This window comes from Gadus morhua, chromosome 17 (assembly GCF_902167405.1).
Source record: "Gadus morhua chromosome 17, gadMor3.0, whole genome shotgun sequence".
NCBI lineage: Eukaryota > Metazoa > Chordata > Actinopteri > Gadiformes > Gadidae > Gadus > Gadus morhua.
In genome coordinates this window covers 14,228,123-14,249,406 of record NC_044064.1, presented here as the reverse complement: position 1 = coordinate 14,249,406, position 21,284 = coordinate 14,228,123, and the positions used below count along the sequence as shown (strand labels likewise).

General features: G+C 45.6%; 3 protein-coding genes across 8 annotated transcripts in view; 2 read left to right on the top strand and 1 right to left on the bottom strand.

Moving 5' to 3' along the window:
- Positions 1-3,277, top strand: part of corin (corin, serine peptidase) — a 25,354-nt gene extending 22,077 nt beyond the window's left edge. For 2 of the 3 annotated variants that reach the window (XM_030337644.1, XM_030337645.1), the window contains exon 24: positions 344-3,277. In XM_030337644.1, coding sequence (XP_030193504.1) covers positions 344-541 — 198 coding nt within the window. In that variant the 3' untranslated portion in view covers positions 542-3,277. The remainder of the gene's footprint in view (positions 1-343) is intronic. The other variant, XR_003973461.1, reaches the window with a different exon arrangement.
- On the top strand, positions 1,673-11,829 carry LOC115529151 (sodium/hydrogen exchanger 9B2). Its single transcript, XM_030337679.1, has 14 exons — positions 1,673-2,724; positions 4,749-4,852; positions 5,829-5,939; positions 6,367-6,457; positions 6,631-6,801; positions 7,120-7,262; positions 7,559-7,686; positions 7,901-8,076; positions 8,662-8,768; positions 9,277-9,426; positions 9,646-9,754; positions 10,461-10,597; positions 10,978-11,152; positions 11,463-11,829. Exons 3-14 carry the CDS (start codon positions 5,901-5,903, stop codon positions 11,546-11,548), a joined length of 1,512 nt encoding a protein of 503 aa, XP_030193539.1. The 5' UTR covers positions 1,673-2,724; positions 4,749-4,852; positions 5,829-5,900; the 3' UTR covers positions 11,549-11,829.
- A 55-nt stretch (positions 11,830-11,884) lies between these two features.
- On the bottom strand, positions 11,885-19,423 carry mus81 (MUS81 structure-specific endonuclease subunit). Of its 4 annotated transcripts, none has more exons than XR_003973464.1 (18): positions 19,280-19,423; positions 18,854-19,003; positions 18,288-18,417; positions 17,921-18,006; positions 17,648-17,800; positions 17,382-17,462; positions 17,096-17,184; positions 16,733-16,906; positions 16,490-16,663; positions 16,241-16,368; positions 15,765-15,877; positions 15,553-15,672; positions 15,345-15,440; positions 13,573-13,710; positions 13,374-13,477; positions 13,165-13,229; positions 12,900-12,983; positions 12,222-12,490 (listed from the first exon to the last, which is right to left on the bottom strand). XR_003973464.1 is itself a non-coding variant. In XM_030337669.1 (17 exons), exons 2-17 carry the CDS (start codon positions 18,992-18,994, stop codon positions 12,424-12,426), a joined length of 1,878 nt encoding a protein of 625 aa, XP_030193529.1. In that variant the 5' UTR covers positions 18,995-19,003; positions 19,280-19,423; the 3' UTR covers positions 11,885-12,423. The 4 variants fall into 4 exon arrangements, 1 of the variants encoding a protein (XP_030193529.1); XR_003973462.1 differs by having other exon boundaries at positions 13,165-13,193; XM_030337669.1 differs by lacking the exon at positions 13,165-13,229 and having other exon boundaries at positions 11,885-12,490.
- Between the last annotated feature and the right edge of the window lie 1,861 nt (positions 19,424-21,284).

The following is a 21,284-nucleotide window of genomic DNA, read 5'->3' as shown; positions in this document are numbered from 1 at the left end:
CCTTAGCTCCATCCGATGAAAACCGCATGCTGATCTGTAACTACGCTCGTTACCACTTTACGTTGACAAATTAATTGCTACTCAATATACTGTATATATATATATCTATATATGTCGGTGTATGCACTTTTAAAAATACCTTAGAAGTATTTTTTATACTTTTATACTTATATTTTCTATACCATATTAGTGACTGGTGCACGATTATTGTCTTTGTGTGCAAACTGTGGCCAAACTGTCAACTTGAAACTTGGCCCACCAAATTTGAGCCCTCACAAATGGGGTATTTATTTTGAACTCGTATAACGCACACGTTATTTTATGCGTGTGCGTGCGTGTCCAGGGCGACAGCGGGGGTCCGTTGGTGTGTGAGGAGCAGGATGCGGCGGGTCCACTGGGCCGCTGGACCCTGTTCGGTCTCACCTCCTGGGGCAGCGTGTGCTTCAGCAAGGTCCTTGGACCGGGCGTCTACAGCAACGTCACACACTTCACCCCCTGGATCCAACGGCAGATATACCTGCACACCTACCTGCTGGACTAGAACCACACACCTACCTGTCTACTGGAATAGAGCCACGCATATACACCTATCTACTGGAATAGAACCACACATATACACCTATCTACTGGAGTAGAACCACACATATACACCTATCTACTGGAATAGAACCACACATATACACCTATCTACTGGAGTAGAACCACACATATACACCTATCTACTGGAATAGAACCACACATATACACCTATCTACTGGAGTAGAACCACACATATACACCTATCTTCTGGAATAGAACCACACATATACACCTATCTACTGGAGTAGAACCACACATATGCACCTATCTACTGGAGTAGAACCACACATATACACCTATCTACTGGAATAGAACCACGCATATACACCAATCTACTGGAAAAGAGCCACAACTAAGTTCCTATCTACTGGACTAGAGCCACAAATATACACTTATTTACTGGACTAAAACTACAATGTACACATATCTACTGGAATAGAACCACAAATAGACATCTACCTATCTGGCCGCAAAAATAAAGATGTAAGGAGGTAAACAAAAAATGAAAAAAGTACAGATTTGCCAAACACAGTAATGCTAGCAGTTGTGAACGGTAACTAAGTACATTAACTCAAGTACTCAGGTAGTACTTCACTCTTTGTACCTGTCTTTTAATGTTGGTTTACGTTACTACTAAGTTATTCTGTTAGTACATTAACTCTAGTCGACCACCTTAGGACCAGGTACATTAACTCTTTGACCAACTTAAGACCAGGTGTATTAGTACATTAACTCTATTCTCCCACCTTCAGACCAGGTGTATTAGTACATTAACTCTATGACCACCTTTAGACCAGGTGTATTAGTACATTGACTCTATTCTCCCACCTTCAGACCAGGTGTATTAGTACATTAACTCTATTCTACCACCTTCAGACCAGGTGTATTAGTACATTAACTCTATGACCACCTTTAGACCAGGTGTATTAGTACATTGACTCTATTCTCCCACCTTCAGACCAGGTGTATTAGTACATTAGCCGTAGTCAACCACCTTAAGACCAGGTGTATTATTCAATTAAGTCTATGACCACCTTAAAACCAGATGATGTAGGCCCCTTTTCCACCGACAGAACCAGCTAAACTTGCTTCGACTCGGCCCGCCATTTTTTGCATTTTGATCGCCAAAATGAGGTACCTAGTACCTGATACTTTTTTAGTCTCATCTACGTCGAGGTTCCAAGAGAGCTGATCCGCTATGAAGCGCATGTGTGCTATGAAGACCCGCCCACGTTGAAGAGGTGCTTTCTAGATGGAAAAACGACGTGCCACGGTGCCTGGAATCAAACCAAGTTGTGCCACGCTAAGTCTTGACAAGTTGAGCTGGTGCTGTCGGTGGAAAAGGGGCATTAGTACATTAACTCTAGTCGACCACCTTAAGACCAGGTGTATTAGCACCCTAACTCTGGTCGACCACCTTAAGACCAGGTGTATTAGCACCCTAACTCTAGTCGACCACCTTAAGACCAGGTGTATTAGCACCCTAACTCTAGTCGACCACCTTAAGACCAGGTGTATTAGCACCCTAACTCTAGTCGACCACCTTAAGACCAGGTGTATTAGCACCCTAACTCTAGTCGACCACCTTAAGACCAGGTGTATTAGTACATTAACTCTGTAGTGTACTACCTTTTAACCAGGCGTATTAGTGCTTTAACTTTGTAGTTGATTATCTTTCAACCAGGTGTATTAGTACTTTAACTCTGTAGTCCGTTATCTTTCAGCCTATTGTATTAGTGCTTTAACTCTGTAGTCTGTTACCTTTCAACCAGGTGAATTAGTACTTTAACTCTGTAGTCTGCTACCTTTCAACCAGGTGTATTTGTACTTCAACTCAAGTATTGGGGGTTGTGCAGTCGGCCCCCCTCTGCTTCTAGTGCCTATACTCGATGCTGTGTCTGTAACTCACAGGTAGGGGGCGCCACTAACCCCAGTAACGATATGACCCTGCAGCGGTTCCATGCCTTGACGATGGACCCATGAGCAAGCTGCTCCTCTCATTAGCGCCTCGTTAGATAGTAGCGCTGCTACTATCGACATACAGGCCCACTTAGTTAGAACCAGGACAACTGTGAGCAGACTCTGCTTCAAACAACAGCTTTCCCGTGGTCTCCTGGCAACGGGGACCATCCCAGGACCTCTGTGGTAAACCTCAGTGTAGCGAACTTGCGAGCTAAGTTAGCGCTGCTTTCCGCAAAGCTTCTCTCTATCGTGCCTGTATTCAAACTGTGTTGCTTTGTATCAAGTCCTCAACTTGCGTGCGTGTGTGTGTGTGTGTGTGTGTGCATGTGTGTTATATTCAGGAGCTCTTTCTCTGTTCTGTGTGATAACAGGAACATTCCACTAGTCGTATGTGTTGATGATTTCTGCTTTCTTTTCTACAAGTATTTTTCTACTGCTTTTCTATGTCATGCTAGTTATAGAAGATGAGACGTGTGTGTGTGTGTGTGTGTGTGTGTGTGTGTGTGTGTGTGTGTGTGTGTGTGTGTGTGTGTGTGTGTGTGTGTGTGTGTGTGTGTGTGTGTGTGTGTGTGTGTGTGTGTCCCATGCCAGTATTAGCGGTCACACATTGTACTCGTTGGTGATGATGATGAAGAAGAGGAGTTGTTTGTAAACACGATGTTCACGATGTTGTAAACAGATTTGATTTGTGTTGTTCTGTATGCCACCATTAAACCTGTACGCACAACGTTAAGAATAATTATTCTGGTTCTTCATGTGTGTGAGTGTGTGTGCGTGCCTGTTTGAGATGTCTGTGGTGTCTGTCTGTGTGTTTGTGACTCACATCCAGTCAAGACTCACATGGTCTCTTCTTATTCCTGTCCTTCCTCTCGCCCTCCCTGATTCACTTTAATATCAGTTTTATTCACCCTCTACAGACAAAACATTGATACTGTGGACCGAAGACACATCTTTATTCTGTCTTGACGTTTTAAGAGACAGCAACATTGGGTGGGACATTATGAATAACACTACAATATGATTAACGTAGACTATTCAGTTAAAATCCCCTGACTGCTAGACACTTCACATCTTTTCCCCGTCTGACCGAACATAAGTATTAACTTGATGTTGGATATCCTGGATTTCCATCCGTCTGAGACGTATAACTATATCTCAGACTGAGAGTCCAACGTCAAGTTTTAACTTGACGTTGGACTCTCAGTCTGAGATATAGTTATACGTCTCAGACGGATGGAAGCCCAAGTCTGATGTATAGTAGATATCTTGCTGATGTAATTTCCTTTATGAAGTTGATATTTTCTTTAAATGATAATACAATAACTGAATGTATTCTTCATGTATTCTTTACCGTCAAGTAACTTTTTTTCAACAAATACTGATAATTAATAAATCACTTAAGATGTATTACTTAACTCGCTCACCGGTGCCCGATCAATCATTTAACAATTACGCAACCGACTCTCAAACCAACTCACACACACACAACTCCCTCTCACCTTAGCGTGGGTCAATCGGTACAGGTTGGCAGGGCAAAAGCTGCTCTTGTTTGCAGTGGGTATGCGGAGGGTTTAGCGCAACAAGCACCTTCCCTGCTGGACAAACACACTGCCCCGCCAGCCCCCTTCACAGGCCAGCATTACAGCACAAAGCTGTAGCCGCCACTCACACCCACACACACACACACAGACATGAGCGATGGCGTTTCACTGCTTGTTAGGGGAATGTGGAGTAATACGTTGATTAGCTGTTACGGACACGCACACACACACACATCCAGGTGAACTCACCCTAGCATTTGCACCTGTCGTCCGTCACACGTAACTTAACGAGTCTTCACTTAATAGTAGGCCTGAACTCACCTGTTAGGGCTTGGCACCTATGTGTGAGTGTGTGTGTACCTGTGTGTGTACCTGTGTGTGTTTGTGTGTGTGCGACCCCACTGAGCTCCGTTGCCTTGACGTGATTCTGTTTGCCAATATGAAAGAGAACATCCATATGCCTCCCTCTCGACTTCTCTCTCTCTCTCTCTCTCTCTCTCTCTCTCTCTCTCTCTCTCTCTCTCTCTCTCTCTCTCTCTCTCTCTCTCTCTCTCTCTACTTCCCTCTTTCTCTCTCTGTCTCTCTAGTCTACCTCTCTCTCTCTCTCTCTCTCTACTTTTCTCCCTCTCACCCTCTTCTTCTCTCTCTCTCCTAACCCTACCGAAGGCTGCTTCTCTCTCTCAAGAGACAGAGATAAAGACAGGGAGAGAGGTGCCAGCTGAATGTGTCTCATCAAGTCGAGACGTACACTCCTCCACGCATCTCTCTAGGTAAGTCTATCCATCTATATGGTTCTGTCTGTTTCATATAGCTCTATCTTACGATCTATCTATTGATATATTGAACTCTGTCCACCACTATCTACATTATGTGTCTGCCTTCTTGCTACTGTCTTGTCTGTCATTGTTTTGTCTATTTCTTTACTTTTAGATTCCTCATTTCACACCAATAAACTATCACGTGTGTGTGTGTGTGTGTGTGTGTGTGTGTGTGTGTGTGTGTGTGTGTGTGTGTGTGTGTGTGTGTGTGTGTGTGTGTGTGTTTGTGTGTAAGAGAGGGCAAGTGAGTTCTCATGTGAAGTTATGCTGCTGAATCTTTCTTGGCTTAATCATTGTTGGGATGAAACTATAAATCCCGAGAGTGACAGAGAGACACTGTCAAAGTGTTATCGTTTCAGTGTCTTGTTTGTCAATCTCAACTGGATCTTCAGATGTTCCCTTGGGATTATATTGATAATAATGGTTTTGAAACATTCATGCCAATAAAGCATTTTGAATTGAATTGATGAGGAGACAAAGTGAGGGAGGGAGGGAGAGAGGTGTTGAGGTGAAGTGAGAGAGAAGTGGAAATGTGATTAATTTAAAAAAAAGAAGTAGTGGAAAGGGGAAGTGGGGGAGATGAAAGGAGCGGAGGAGGTGAGAGGGAGAGATAGATTGTTTAACATCAGAACGTTTTCGAGTGACTGAGTGTGTGTTTAGCAGGTGTGTGTGTGTGTGTGTGTAGCTTTATGTGTTTTGTGTGTGTGTGTGAGTATTTAAGTACGGATTGACATGGAAACACACACGGCGGGTGTTTTACACTCTGTTTACCTGTCTTTCATAACTCTTATCCTCTTTCCTCCCCCCTCTCGTTGACTCTCCCCCTCCCTCCCCCTTCTCACTCACTCTGGGAAAACTGTTGTAGCTCAAAGTGCAGACTAACCCTCGTGCTCGGTCTCTCGCTCTGTATTTCCCTCTCTCTGTCTAGAGAAGAGAAGGAACCGGAGACAGACAGACAGAGAGAGAGAGAGAGAGAGAGAGAGAGCGAGAAAGAGGGAACATGGAGGAGAAGAAGGAAGGGGATCCAGGTGCACAACAGGTCCGTCACAACACACACACACACACACACCCCCACACACCCCCACACACACACACACACACACACACACACACACACACACACACACACACACACACACACACACACACACACAAGCACAAGTCTCACCCTCTCTGCAACTAGCATGGCATAGAAAAGCGAGCACACACAGACACACACAAAGACACACGTTTGTATTCTATTTAATCTTACACTTTGATTGCTGTCAGACTCATTTGTAAGCTACATGATAAATGTTAACCTGTGTGTGAAGGTATTTTCATTCAAATATATGTTTATATGATTTACACCGTCATTGTGTGGGTCTGTGTGTGTGTGTGTGTGTGTGTGTGTGTGTGTGTGTGTGTGTGTGTGTGTGTGTGTGTGTGGGGGTCTATGTGTGTGGGTCGGGGTGTGTACGATGAAGGTGTCTGTAGCAGAGTCTTCCTCCTGCTGTGTCACTGTGGCTGAGCGATGTCCGAAACCCCGCGGCCTCCTCAACCTCCTCGTCACCAAGAGTACACACACACACACACACACACACACACACACACACACACACACACACACACACACACACACACACACACACACACACACACACACACACACACACACACACACACACACACACGTATATTCTTCTGACTAATTGCTAATAATCAGTCATTCAAACGACTCGCCCCCACAGTGTGTCTGCTGGCTCTGCTGTTCGGGGTGGTGTGGTCCATCACAGGGCCTGAGTGTCTCCCAGGGGGCAACCTCTTCGGCATCACCATCCTCTTCATCAGCTCCGTGCTGGGAGGGAAGCTGGTGGGGATGGTCCAACTGCCCACACTGCCCCCCTTCCCCCCGCTGCTTGGTACGACCCAGCACACCTCTGGCCTCGCCCCCCCCCCTCTCATTCTCTCCTCTCATCCTCCCTCTGTCTCATCTCCAACCTCCCCTCTCTACTTACGTGTGTTTGTGTGTGTGTGTGTGTGTGTGTGTGTGTGTGTGTGTGTGTGTGTGTGTGTGTGTGTGTGTGTGTGTGTGTGTGTGTGTGCGTGCGCTCATGGGTGTGTGTGTGTGTGTGCTTGCGCTCGTGTGTGTGTGCGTGCGCTCATGCGCTTGTGTGTGCGTGCGTGTATGTGTGCGTGTGTGTGTGCGTGCGCTCGTGGGTGTGTGTGTGTGTGTGCAGGCATGCTGCTGGCCGGTCTAGTCCTGCGTAACGTTCCCTACGTGACGGATGCGGTCTACATCGACACCCAGTGGTCCGCTGCTCTGAGGAACGTGGCTCTGGCCGTCATACTGACCCGGGCCGGGCTGGGGTTGGACCCTTCGGTACACACACACACACACACACACACACACACACACACACACACACACACACACACCAACAAACACACAAGCACACACACACACACACACACACACACACGCATAAACTGGGACCCTCTTAGCACACACACACACACACACATTGAACATCTGCTATCCAGCTTCAACGGCCCACAGTGAAGCCTGATGCCACGGCTGCTCTCAAACAGGCAGATGTCTGTGTGTGTGTCTGTGTGTGTGTGTGTGTGTGTGTGTGTGTGTGTGTGTGTGTGTGTGTGTGTGTGTGTGTGTTGTAGGCTCTGCAGCGCCTCAAAGCCGTGTGCATCCGGCTGGCCGTCGGACCCTGTGTGGTGGAGGCTTGCACGGTCGCCGTGATTTCCCACTTCCTGCTGGGCCTGCCCTGGGTGTGGGGCTTCATACTGGGGTAGGACAACCACACACACACACACACACACACACACACACACACACACACACACACACACACACACACACACACACACACACACTCACACTCCACCAATATCCCCAGACCCTCCCCCAACATCACTGTTAGTTTTTAATCATTCACCTCTCTCCCTCTCTCTCTCTCTCTCTCTCCCTCTCCCTCTCCCTCTCCCTCCCCCCGTCCGGTCCAGGTTTGTGCTGGCCGCGGTGTCCCCCGCTGTGGTGGTCCCCTCCATGCTGCTGCTCCAGAAGGAGGGCTACGGGGTGGAGAAGGGCATCCCCACGCTGCTCATGGCTGCTGGAAGCTTTGATGACATCCTGGCTATCACCGGCTTCTCCACCTGCCTTGGCATGGCCTTCTCCACAGGTACTGTAGTGCTGTATATAGCCTCTCCCTTCTCCATCTGTTTTGGCGTGGTGTTCTCTACTGGTACTATATATATGTATAAACACACTCAACACATATCAGTGGTGTGGTCAGTATTCCCAATACACTATTCTACGTTTTGTTGCCGTGATGCTATGTCTGTGTGATGAAGGTAGTCTTATTGTGATGATGGTGTGTCTTTAGCACATACACACAACCACACTGAGCACATTTAAAGTTGACATGTTATACCACCACCAGGTGTGAGTGTGATTAGCTGTTACAAACCGTTTGGAAAATCTCACAAGTGGGCGTGTCCACCTAGATGTGTGCTGGATAGATCAGTCTACCAGCGTACCCAGTGGACTGTAGCAAACATTGCTCATCTATCCGTCATACATCTAGGTGGACACGCCCACTTGTGACGTCCGAAGAGGCCGATTTTCAAAAGGGCTTGTAACGGCTAATCACACTCACACCTGGTGGTATAATAGGTCACCTTTAAACAGCGGTGTTGTCATTGTTTCCAGTGCACTGTGTGATGTGTTGCTGGGATGTGTTGTTGTGATGATGCTGTGTCTTCAGGCTCCACGTGGATGAACCTGCTGAAGGGGGTGATGGAGGTGGTGGGAGGGGTGGTGGCCGGGCTGCTCCTGGGGGCCTTCATCAGCTGTTTCCCTAGCGACGACCAGGTCCGTCCGTCTGTCTGTCTGTCTGGCCGTCTGTCCTACCTGAACAATGTCAGTCTGTCTGTCTGTCTGTCTGTCTGTCTGTCTGTCTGTCTGTCTGTCTGTCTTTCTGTCTGTCTGGCTGGCTGTCTGTCTGTCTGTCTGTCTGTCTGGCTGTCTGGCTGTCTGGCTGTCTGTCTGTCTGTCACTCAGTCTCTCACTCGGTCTTTGATACTTTATAAGTGTCTGTCTGTCTGTCACTAACTCTGTCTGTCGTACTTAATACCTCTCTGTCTGTCTGTCTGTCTGTCTGTCTGTCTGTCTGTCTGTCTGTCTGTCTGTCTGTATGGCTGTCTGGCTGTCTGTCTGGCTGTCTGGCTGTCTGTCTGTCTGTATTATTGTTTGTCTGTGTGTCTGTCTGTCTGTCTGCCTACCTGCCTGTCTGTCTGTCTGTCTGTCTACACGTCAGTCACTCTGTCTGCCATACGTTCTGACAGTCTGCCTGTCTGTCTGCCTACCTGTCTGCCTGCAGGAGGACGTGGTGGTGAGGAGGGGCACCATGCTGCTGGGTCTGTCTGTGTTCTCCGTCTTCTTCAGTCACGTGGTGGGCTTCGCGGGGGCCGGGGGTCTGTGCACCCTGGTCCTCTCCTTCCTGGCTGCTCTCGCCTGGAAAACCGACAAGGTGACAGAAAGACACTCAGGATGAGCATTGGGGAAAGAGGCAGTAAAATATGTTGTGTGATTGTTAGCAGTTTTAAAGTATTATGTAGTAGTCTGAAGAGTCTGGAAGGACCTTTAAGTTGTGTGTAAAGTAATGTTAAGGTGTCCTAAAGCGTGTGTAGGTAGTGTTGTTAAGTTGTGTGTAAGGGGTTCTAAAGTGTAGTCTCTTGTGTATTTTCAGGCCTCGGTCGCAGCGCTAGTGGGCCGGTCCTGGGACGTCTTCCAGCCCCTCCTCTTTGGTCTGATTGGAGCGGAGATAACCATAGCAACGCTCAGTGCTAGAACCGTTGGTAGGTTTTGTTTCTTGTCCTAGGTGGGCTTTCTTTGTGTGTGTGTGTGAGTGTGTGGGGGTAAGTGGGTGCGTACGTGCGTGTGTGTGTGTCTGGCTCTTTGCAGGTCTAGATCGCACCTGTCTGTCTCTCTCAGGTCTAGATCTCACCTGTCTGTCCCTCTCAGGTCTAGATCTCACCTGTCTGTCCCTCTCAGGTCTAGATCTCACCTGTCTGTCTCTCTCAGGTCTAGATCTCACCTGTCTGGCTCTCTCAGGTCTAGGTATAGCCTGTCTGGCTCTCTCAGGTCTAGATCTCACCTGTCTGTCTCTCTCAGGTCTAGATCTCACCTGTCTGTCTCTCTCAGGTCTAGGTATAGCCTGTCTGGCTCTCTCAGGTCTAGGTATAGCCTGTCTGGCTCTCTCAGGTCTAGATCTCACCTGTCTGTCTCTCTCAGGTCTAGATCTCACCGGTCTGTCTCTCTCAGGTCTAGATCTCACCTGTCTGTCTCTCTCAGGTCTAGATCTCACCTGTCTGTCTCTCTCAGGTCTAGGTATAGCCTGTCTGGCTCTCTCAGGTCTAGGTATAGCCTGTCTGGCTCTCTCAGGTCTAGATCTCACCTGTCTGTCTCTCTCAGGTCTAGATCTCACCGGTCTGTCTCTCTCAGGTCTAGATCTCACCTGTCTGTCTCTCTCAGGTCTAGATCTCACCTGTCTGTCTCTCTCAGGTCTAGGTATAGCCTGCATCTCCCTGGGTCTGGTTCTTCGTCTGCTGGTCACCTACCTGCTGGTCCACTGGGCCGGCTTCAACCTCCGGGAGAAGTTCTTCATCTCTGTGGCCTGGTTGCCAAAAGCCACTGTACAGGTGTGTGTCTTTAGGCCTTTCTATACTGCCAGGCCGGTACAGTTGCGATGGTACACCCTGAAATTTCACTCTCTTGCCTGTGTAAAACGGAGGGTTTTATTCCGCCATCGTCAAGCAGCCGGCTTTCTTGGTTCATTGGAGTAGGCGGGATTACGCACGGAAAGTGCACCTCTTTGGAGTAATTTAAATACTCCGATCAGTGTAAACACGCGGACTATGCCGTAATGTTATGCTTTTCTGTCCCTTTTTTAATGTCCCTTTTTCATTAAATGAATTAAACGTAAGTGATTCTAAGTGTCTGTGTGTCTGTGTGTGTGTGTGTGTGTGTGTGTGTGTGTGTGTGTGTGTGTGTGTGTGTGTGTGTGTGTGTGTGTGTGCAGGCGGCTATAGGCTCCAAGGCCCTGGACATGGCGCGTGAGGGGGGGGACGAGGTGCTGATTGGCTACGGTCAAACCGTGCTAACGCTAGCTGTGCTAGCAATCCTCACCACCGCTCCTATCGGGGCCCTGGGCATTGGCCTGGCTGGTCCCCGCATGCTGCACAGAACACTCCCAGGTACACACACAACACTCAAAGGCACACACACCCACGCACAGACCTCCAAGGCACACACACAGCACATCCGAGGTACAGACACACAACACTCTCAGGTAGGAACACACACACACACACACACACACACACACACACACACCCCACACTAAATTCACTCCAAGGCACACACACATATTTAAAATGTCAAAAGTATACCAAACATAGAAATATGCATTTACACAAACACACACACTCACAACTTTATAATCTCATGGGGGTGGACTGATATCGTCTACTGTGTAACTTTCTTTCCATGACCCTTCATTTCCAGATGAGTCAGTGGGCGGAGCCCCACCTAAAGAGGGACTTTTGCCTGGTCCAGAGAAGGAGGTAGTCTTTTATGAGAGTAAACTTTAGTGGACCATCATGTTAAAGCTTGACTATGTTGGACTCTGTTGTCCTGTATGTTTCTGAGATATTATAATGTACGAGTTTCCCAAATGACATGTAATCAAAATGTAATTCACATATAATTGACATGCGTATTAACCTGCATTAAAATTGGCTGCCTGGAAATGTTATTGTGAAGGTCTGGGGCAGGATCACATGATCTGATTCTTGCCTCTGACTGCAAAATGCTATTTATATGTGTGAGTGTGTGTGTGACTGAAGAACACCAATAAAATGGATTTTCCTACTATGATAGTAATTTTGTGATTGGACCTCTGAACGTTCAATTAAGTTCCAACGAAAAGGATTTTTCTGAATTTATTACACATGACAATACCCAATAAACCATAAATAAACCGACACAGTGGCCACACATGTTTGGCACAATGCTAAGTAGGTAATAGGTGACATTGTAAATTACACAAGTACGGTTCGACGAGATAACAGTCCTTATAATAAAAGAAAGATAACGTACTACCACCAGCCAGGGTAATATATCCTGATCCAAGTTAATTTCATTAAATCAACTAGCAATTATATCGTAACCTTATCCCTCTTTACAATCGGAAAACTCTCGATACCTTTCACCAACAATATCTATAAATCACAATTGTACACTAAATCAATACCACAATAACAATTCTTATCGAAAGCAGCACCTTTATTGAAAACATATAAAAATATAAACGATATAAACACATTTAGAGAAGACACCAACAGTCCTTTCAGCAGCGGCTACTGTAACGTACGTTGTCTTTGACGACGTCAAAGGGTTAATTAAAGTTTGCATTATCCAGTTGGTTCAGAACAGGAACATGTCAAGGGGTTAGTGCGTGTGTGTGCTACGAAAGCGGTCCTTTTGTACAATAGAGTTGGTAAACGGTTCTGCTCAGTGCTGGTCCGATGTTCCTGTAACACAAGAACAGAACATTCAGAACAAGACATACCTTTCAGAGCAAGAAATGCCTTTTAAAACAGTACTAAAGACTTTTATGTTTGCTTTAGCTTTCTGCTAAATCTTTATAGATTGCACTTCCTAAAATGCTTATTTTTTTTACTTTGCCTTTGTTTTCTTATCTTCTAAAATGTTTTTTTTTATTTTGCCCTTTGTTTTCTTTTATTATTTTATTTTATGACGATGTTTCTATGTGAAGCACTTCCAATCTGCCTCGTGTATGAAATGTGCGATATAAATAAAGTTTCCTTGACTTGCCTCGCCTAAATACAATAGAGCAGGGATTCTCTGAAGTGGATAGCAAACAATATCATTCAATATTGAGATGGATTTGGTCTTCTACGTAGGTAGTACGACACAAACCTGTTGAGTTTCCCGTATCTGATATTGGAGAGTAGCTTCTCTCTGTCTGCTTCACTGGGGCACGACTCGTACGCAGACAGCAGACTGGAGGGAGGGAGAAGCACAACATTCAACAACCGCTGAAGAGACCATCATCTGACTACCAAGACATACTGCATGTCTTAACATACAACTATATAATGCATAAATATATAATGATACTTGTATGGGGTGAGTAAGTATGTGTTACCTGTAGAGTATTTCACCTGTAGTGAGTGAGTGTTACCTGTAGAGTGTGTAGTGGGTCAGGATAACCTGTAGAGTGGGTTAGCTGTAGTGAGTCAGTGTTACCTGTAGAGTGGGTTAGCTGTAGTTACTCAGTGTTGCCTGTAGAGTATGTTAGCTGTAGTGAGTCGGTGTTGTCTGTAGAGTGTGTTAGCTGTAGTTACTCAGTGTTGCCTGTAGAGTGTGTTAGCTATAGTGACTCAGTGTTACCTGCATAGGGTTGTGTATCGATCCAAAATGGCAGCTGCTTTGTCTCCAGACAAACCGCTGATCTGCATCAACTGCCTGGCGAACACTTCTCTTACTGTCTGAGACTAAAACACACACATATTACCTTGGACTTTAATATCATTTATCTCTCTCAATATTGGCATCATTGCTTAAAAAGGAAACTTTCTCTCACACACACCTTGTTCTTGATGGCTCCGTAGTTGAACTCTGCGAAGGAGAGGAGGGAGAGGGAGGGGGTGGAGGAGGAGGAGGGGAGGGAGGGCTTCATCCCTCCATCTCCCTCCAGCTCTCTGGAGCGACACACCAGGGTACGGTTCTGGAGGAGGGAGTGGAGGGGTGATGAGGAGAGGGAAGGAGCACTCTGTTGACTCTAGAGCTGTGTTGAAAAAATCGATTTTCCGATTTTTAATCGATTCGCATATTAATGACCGATTATCGATTCGTACGTCCAAAGATCGATTTTTTTTTAATAAAAAAAAAAAAAAAAAAAAAAAAAATCAAATTTTATAAGTAAAAAATGTATATTTTATATATTCATGGAAAATATTCATGGGATTCCCCTGAACACTTAGGGTGCTGCATATTCTTGAAAACAAATCTTGAGTGTAGTTTTAGAACAGATTTGAACATGCTCATATAGACGCCATTCAGTGCTTTTACAGTTTAAAATTGTTCTGTTCTTATGTTCGCACTTTTAAGAAAAATGCTCAACGTTTACATTTTATACTTCCAGTTTCAGTACTTCTCAGTTTATTAAGTGTGAGCAGTTTTAAAATAAAAATGCTTTTGGTAGCAACCGCTTTTGGGTGAATTCTTAATTATTTTCAAGCATAATAATAATGCACTGGTTAGTGTCCCAGTAGGAATCCACTGTTGCAGATATAGTCACCTCAATGATGTCCTCCATTTATTGTCCTGAATTATCTTTCTTGAAGGTAGATTGACCCTTAACCTTTTCATCAGTCTTCCAGCCATCAGTAACTACCAATACTTGTAAGATTTGCTGTTTAATATTGATATAATACTAGTTTTAATAAGTTGCTTCTCTACACAGTCATGAAGTGAAGGAAACGGTTCAAATACATTTTTCATTTTTAATAACATTAACCCCCGGATCGAATCGAAATCGGATCGGAAATCAGATCAAAATCGGATCGAATCGGATGGAATCTGAGAAAATCGGAAAAAATCTATTCTGAAACTTAAAAATCGGAATCGAATCGATTCTTGAAATTTGAATCGAAACCCAGCTCTAGTTGACTCACCAACACCCAACTGACTTCACCTTGTCTGTCTGTAGGAGAACTCTGTTAGCTCACCAACACCCAACTGACTTCACCTTGTCTGTCTGTAGGAGAACTCTGTTAGCTCACCAACACCCAACTGACTTCACCTTGTTCGTCTGTAGGAGTCAGTTTCATTCTTTGAGGGTTTTAGAATTGTGTGATGTTTGAGAAGCTCAAGGGGTGTGGCTGTGTTTGGCTATCAGGTATCTAGATGTGATATTATGGGATGTTACCTGCTAGAGTGTGGTCAGGTATTTAAATGTGATATTATGGGATGTTACCTGCTATAGATGGGTCAGGTATGTAGTTGGGATATTATAAGTCGTACCTGGTAGAGTCTAGTAAGGTATGTAGATGTGATATTATGGGATGTTACCCGATAGAGTCTGGTCAGGTATCTAGATGTGATATTCTGGGATGTTACCTGGTAGAGTGTGGTCAGGTATCTAGATGTGATATTACGGGATGTTACCTGGTAGAGTGTGGTCAGGTATCTAGATGTGATATTATGGGATGTTACCTGGTAGAGTGTGGTCAGGTATCTAGATGTGATATTACGGGATGTTACCTGGTAGAGTGTGGTCAGGTATCTAGATGTGATATTACGGGATGTTACCTGGTAGAGTCTGGTCAGGTATCTAGATGTGATATTATGGGATGTTACCTGGTAGAGTCTGGTCAGGTATCGGGTCATGACGGTCAGGTAGGCTGCAGACTCCCTCACGTCCTGAACCCTCTTAACGAAGAAGCCGTCCACCACCTGACCGACACACACAAACAGACACACACATAGGCACAGCTATGTTGTAGCTCACTATGTTTGCTAAAAAAACAACAACACACATGGCACTGATAATTGCGTGCGTGTGTACCTGTGTATTGATGATAGCCTGTTGCAGCGTGGCCTCAGGTAAACTCATGTGTGAGGCTGCAGTTCCACACTCCTCCACCAGGTAGATGGGTTTGGACAGACCGCACCTCTTCAGACGGAACTAAAAGAGGAATACACATTGCACTGTCCATAACGCCTATAGAGGACGACTTTGTGTAAAGACAGACAGACGGATGGGAGGGGGACGCACACCTTCTGCTCGCGGAAGCGTCCGTCGATGATGCTCCCGCACAGGTCGTCCATCCTCTTCCTCTCGATGATGTAGTCCAGGACCAGCTCCTTGGCCTCGGGGGCACGCAGCTGACCTGTAGGGGGGTGAGGGGGGTGGGGGGGGGGGGGGTGTCTGGTCATCTCTGGCCACCTCAGAATTCTCCTCAAAACTCAACTCTTCAAGCTTGCCTACTGCCTGTGACCTCCCTCGTCCCTCTTGTTTGTCTGCTTGTCTCCTTGTGTTATTTTTTATTAAGTTCTTTCGTTTTCTATGTTCCCGCACACATTGCAAAGCGTCCTTGAGTTCGAAAGGCACTTTATAAATCGAATTTAATACCATTATAATTATTATTATTATTAGCACGTAAAATATTAGGATGATGAATGTGTGTGTTAGCGAGTGAGTGAGTGAGTGAGTGAGTGAGTGAGTGAGTGATTGGGTGAGAGAGACGGGTTACCTGGTATAGGTGCTACTCTCTCGCGGGCCACCCACAGGAAGTCTCCCACGTTTAACTTCCTGACGTCAAAGGTCACGCCGTTCCTCTGCAGCTCTTTCACCAGGTCCTGCTTACAGTGGTTACTGCCTCTATATATAAATACACACACATGCGCGCGCCATCATCAACACAAACACAATCACAATCATCTTCAACATCATCATCATCAACATCGACACACAAACAATCATCACCCCACACACACCCTACCCTGTAGTTTCTATGAAGTCCACACAGAGGATGATGTCATAGTCTCCTGGGAGAAGACGGCCTCCACTAGGCCTTCCACCACTCGGCTCTGAAGCCTGGGCCTCTCCTGACACACTCGGCCCAGCCGCCTCACCTCTTGTCTGGGATTCCCAGGCGGGCCGTCCAGGGACAGGCCTAGAGGGGAGAGAACAGGATTGAGCGCTGGGCTAGACCAGGTGTAGCATTCGGCTGTTAAATACTTACGGTGTAACGCTCTTCTCCTCTTCATCACTGACCGTGAGGTCCACCAAGCCCTGAACATCGTTCTCCTCACTCCTGTCTCTCTCTTCAACTATCTGTTCCGGTCCTCCGCTGCTTCCCTGCTCCTCTGAAGCCAGTCTCCCGGCCAAGGAAGCGCCCTCCTCCGACAGAGAATATCTGGAGAAAGAAAGTGTATGTGTGTTTGTGAGTGGAGAAGCGGGTGGGTGGGTGAGTGAGTGAGTAAGTGAGTGAGTGAGTGAGTGAGTGAGTGAGTGAGTGAGTGAGTGAGTGAGTGAGTGAGTGAGTGAGTGAGTGAGTGAGTGAGTGAGTGAGTGAGGGCATGTGTGCGTGCTTGCGTGTGTGTACCTTGCAGGGCTGTGGGTCTTCACTACCAGGTCTCTCTTGATCAGGGTGCTGACAGAAGACCAGGCAGTGTATTTAGTACCCAGATCTGGCTGCAGGGTGGGGGGGGGGGGGGTCAGAAAGGACAAAAGCCGATTGGTGGCAGAGAACAGAATAAAAGTTACAAATTTAAAATATGTAAGGAATGAGAGGAAGGAAAGAAGGAAAGAAAGAAAGAAAGAAATAAAAAAGAAAAAAAGAAAGAAAGAAAGAAAGAAAGAAAGAAAGAGCAACCCTTTCTGTGTCCTACCGCTGAGAAGGACTTGTCACAGAGGAGCTGGGCTTCGTTCTGCAGCTCCATCTTGAACATGTACCCTTTATCACCTGGGATCTGCAGGGGACGCATTATAGGTGTATGATATTCAGGTGATTTATTTATATATACACAGCTGTTGATACAGGTGATATATGATCGATAAACTTCAGAGAAACAGGTAATATACAGGTCATTTATATATATATGGGTGTTATACTGTTGATCAATTACAAGAGACATCAGGTGTTCAGGTAACATACCTGGATGTGTCGGTAGAGGGTGAGCAGGACAGCGTAACCTCCAGATCTCTTCTGAGGAACATATTCCCTCTTCTTCCCCCTCCCACCTCCTCTCCCTCCTCCTCGTCCTCCTCCTCCCCCACTCCCCTTCTTCCCTTCCTGAGGGACATTGCCCTGCAACCACACACCAAGCGTTCAGAGTCATCAGCCTGGATCCACTTTCATTTATTGTCTGAAAATAGGACTGATTGGTAGTAATGCATTTACTTTGAATATCTAAACAGACAGACAGACCTTCTTATTGGGTGCCAGGCTGTTGTTGTCAGGTCCTCCAGCAGGGGGCGCTGCTTCAGGTAGCGAGTGGATGGGTGCGTCTGGACCTAAGGAAGAGACACACTGTAAAACGTTTATATGACTCATGGGGGCGTTCCAATTGTCCTTCTATATCATTTCTTCTTCTGCTTACCCTCGCTGACAAAATCAACAGAAGTTGCTCTACAGAACTTCACTGTACCCACTGACCCAATTATTTTTTGGAATGTCCACAATCTACCTGTAGGCATCATAGGGCACAATGCCTCCTATTCCCTAGCTGCTCCTTAAGGACATGGATCTGAATGCACTGTGAATAACACTAGGAGTAGTAGCATTAAATACTGACCGTGTTCCTTGTAGTAGCGCTGTAGTTTTTCATCCAGAAGTTTACAGATCCCGTCCCCAAAGTTCTGGAGGATCTTGGCTTCCCGGGCGTTCTCCAAGGGTAACGGGTACTTCTGTAAAGAACCGATGGCCTGCAAAACAAGACGCCACGCATTAATATAACAAGACATTTATAGCTAGTCAATAAGCTGAAACCCCTCGCATAATTATGTCAACGCATTACTTTGTGCTACACAGCCTAGTAGTTCCTACAGAACAACTGGACAAGGTTCAGAAGAGCTACACAGCCTAGGTTATGCAGAACAGGAGTCACACATAAGGTTAGTGTATAGTACTTTGATGAGGGTACTATGTCTATGACCCCCTATTAATAATGTATGCAACACTTGTAATAAATACAATGTTTAAATTGCAAGATTATTTCACAAACTCTTCTGGTTTGAATTCGATTTCAAACCTAAAGTGCTATGGACTGCAGCTGAACTATGCAAGCTCTTTAGTACATATCTTGTTGTTGTAATTCCATGGAAAGAAAAATAGTTGGTATAGGAATAACAAAGAGCATACTTTGTTGTAAACGTGTTGAGTTTTAAGCCCCTTCTCGCGGGCGCTGTCACGTAGCTCTGTGAGCCACCGGAGGAACAGCGGGTTAGGAGACACCGGGAGCGCTCGCTTCCGGCCCAACCGGACCGGTTCCGGTGCGGGCATACCGTTTATCTAACGGGAAAGGTGACAACAATATGAGAAAGATGAAGATGAGTGATATGGCGGAAGACAATGGACTTATGTGTGCGTATAGTGTGCAAGTTGGGTTGCCATCGTTATCGTGCAAGTTGGGTTGCCATCGTTATCGTGCAAATAAAGCGATGCATGCATAGTCGCTTGTGCATGATGTTTGCACGAAAAATGCGAATTCGCCGAGCGAAACTTTTTTGTTTCATAAGCCAAGGGGAGGTCAAGTTTGTGTTTATTTTGACACAATGTACCACTCACCCTCTCGCGGACGATGCGCGCCGTGCGTTCAAAGAGCCTTCTTACTTCCTTGTTGACGTCACATGTCCATATCCATGAGGGTCACGTGTACAGAAGGCCAAGGCAGATGTGTTGCGGAGGCGCTGCCTGGCGTTTGTTTCAGAAACAGACTTTCATTGCAAGTAAGAAAATACGAAAACAACGGTACAGAATATATAAAAATTACCTAATGAATCATTATTTTTTTACATAAATATGTAACAAAATTATACAATAAACAAAACTAGAACTGCAAGCAGTTATGCAGGGGTCCAAGAAGTGTGCATTTCGCCGGCACAACGCGACAAGAAATGTGCATTTCGCCGGCACAACGCGAAGCAAGTATTCAAAACGTTACCGTGAAAAACATGTGGATATAAAGGTTTTGACTGTGGGAGCTTTGGTGTGGGAGTTATAGCCTAAAACGCGTTTTCAGAACATTCCATTGGCCAAATAGGAGATAGACAATGTCGTCGTTTTTTGGCGCCGCCCTGTTGGCGAAATTTTCCCAAGACAATTTTCCTTTGCCAAAAACTCCCGCCCACATTAATAATTCTTGGCCATATTTTCTATATAGAATCGGGTTTGCCCCTTGATGGTTTCCCTTGAGTTTGAAGAACATTCCTTTAGCCAATTAGAAGATATACAATTTCCTCGTTTATTGCGCCCCCTAATGGCGAAATATTCCGAAATCTTTATTGAACGGCATTAAGGGTAGCACCGACATGTGTCTAAAATTTGGACTTGATCCGATGTCTAATTTTGGTATTTTTTGAATTTTTGCGTTTCGACGTAAAACGTAGCTAATAAACAAATATTCAAAATGCTACCGTTTCGTAATCGAAGGTCGGATCAAAAAGTGTTTGAGTTTTTCTTTTCGTTTGCGTCTGACGATGTCGTGTGCAAAGTTTGGTGTTGATTGGTCGAGAAATGTGGGAGGAGTAGGGAAAAAACATTTTTGCGGTTTTCGCGATTTTGCGAAAAAAAATTATTGACGCAAATGGGCGTGGCCTATGTCAAAAGATGCAGCAGACTCCAGTGAATATGTGGGTACAAGTTTTTGACTGTGGAAGGTTCGGTGTGGGAGTTATAGCCCCAAACGCGTATTTCTTGGTATAGCGCCACCTAGTGGCCGGCATGTCTGGATTTTGTCGTCTGCCGTCACCTCACCGACCTGGATCTAGTCATGCAATTGGCGTGTCGGCACCATTTACGGTTTGGGCTGTGGTACCACTTCTAGCTGGGAATAATAATAATAGGAAGAAAAATCCTTACAAAAACAATAGGGATCCAACCTGTTGGCTTGGACCCCTAATAATAATAATAGGAAGAAAAATCCTTACAAAAACAATAGGGATCCAACCTGTTGGCTTGGACCCCTAATAAGACAAAAAATATACAAAATAAAGAGATTGTAGGCCTAACAGTACAAGTATTATATAGAAATAGGTAATGCATGGTTTTATGCATGTTGTACTTGCACTTGTTTCTATGAACATCCTTTCTGTACCGACAGCGATATATTGATGCACTTCTTATGACCAATGTACTTATTGTAAGTCGCTTTGGATAAAAGCGTCTGCTAAATGCCCAAAATGTAAATGTAACAGTCTGTTATGATTCCAATTCCTCTCTTTATAACTTCTGTTTCTGTCCGTAAGGCCTTCTTTCAGGTTGAGGAATAATTGGTACATCTTATCTTACGACCTGTTGATGACACTACATTAGCAGTGTTTAGAAAGCCTATCGGTAGAGTTATACCTAGACCTACGCACTCAAGGTATCCACTGGTCCTGGGTAAATAGGCCCTTTCCATGTCGTTATACTCATGAGGTGAGACCGTTATTTAGCCGTCACCTTTGAAAACAGCCCCGGGTACCGTTAAGTGCTCGAGAGGCCGAAGCATGCAACGAGGGATTCCGGTGGATTCCTCCGACAAGACCCGACACGGAGCAGGAATTCAACCCCACCGAGGCAACCATTCTTG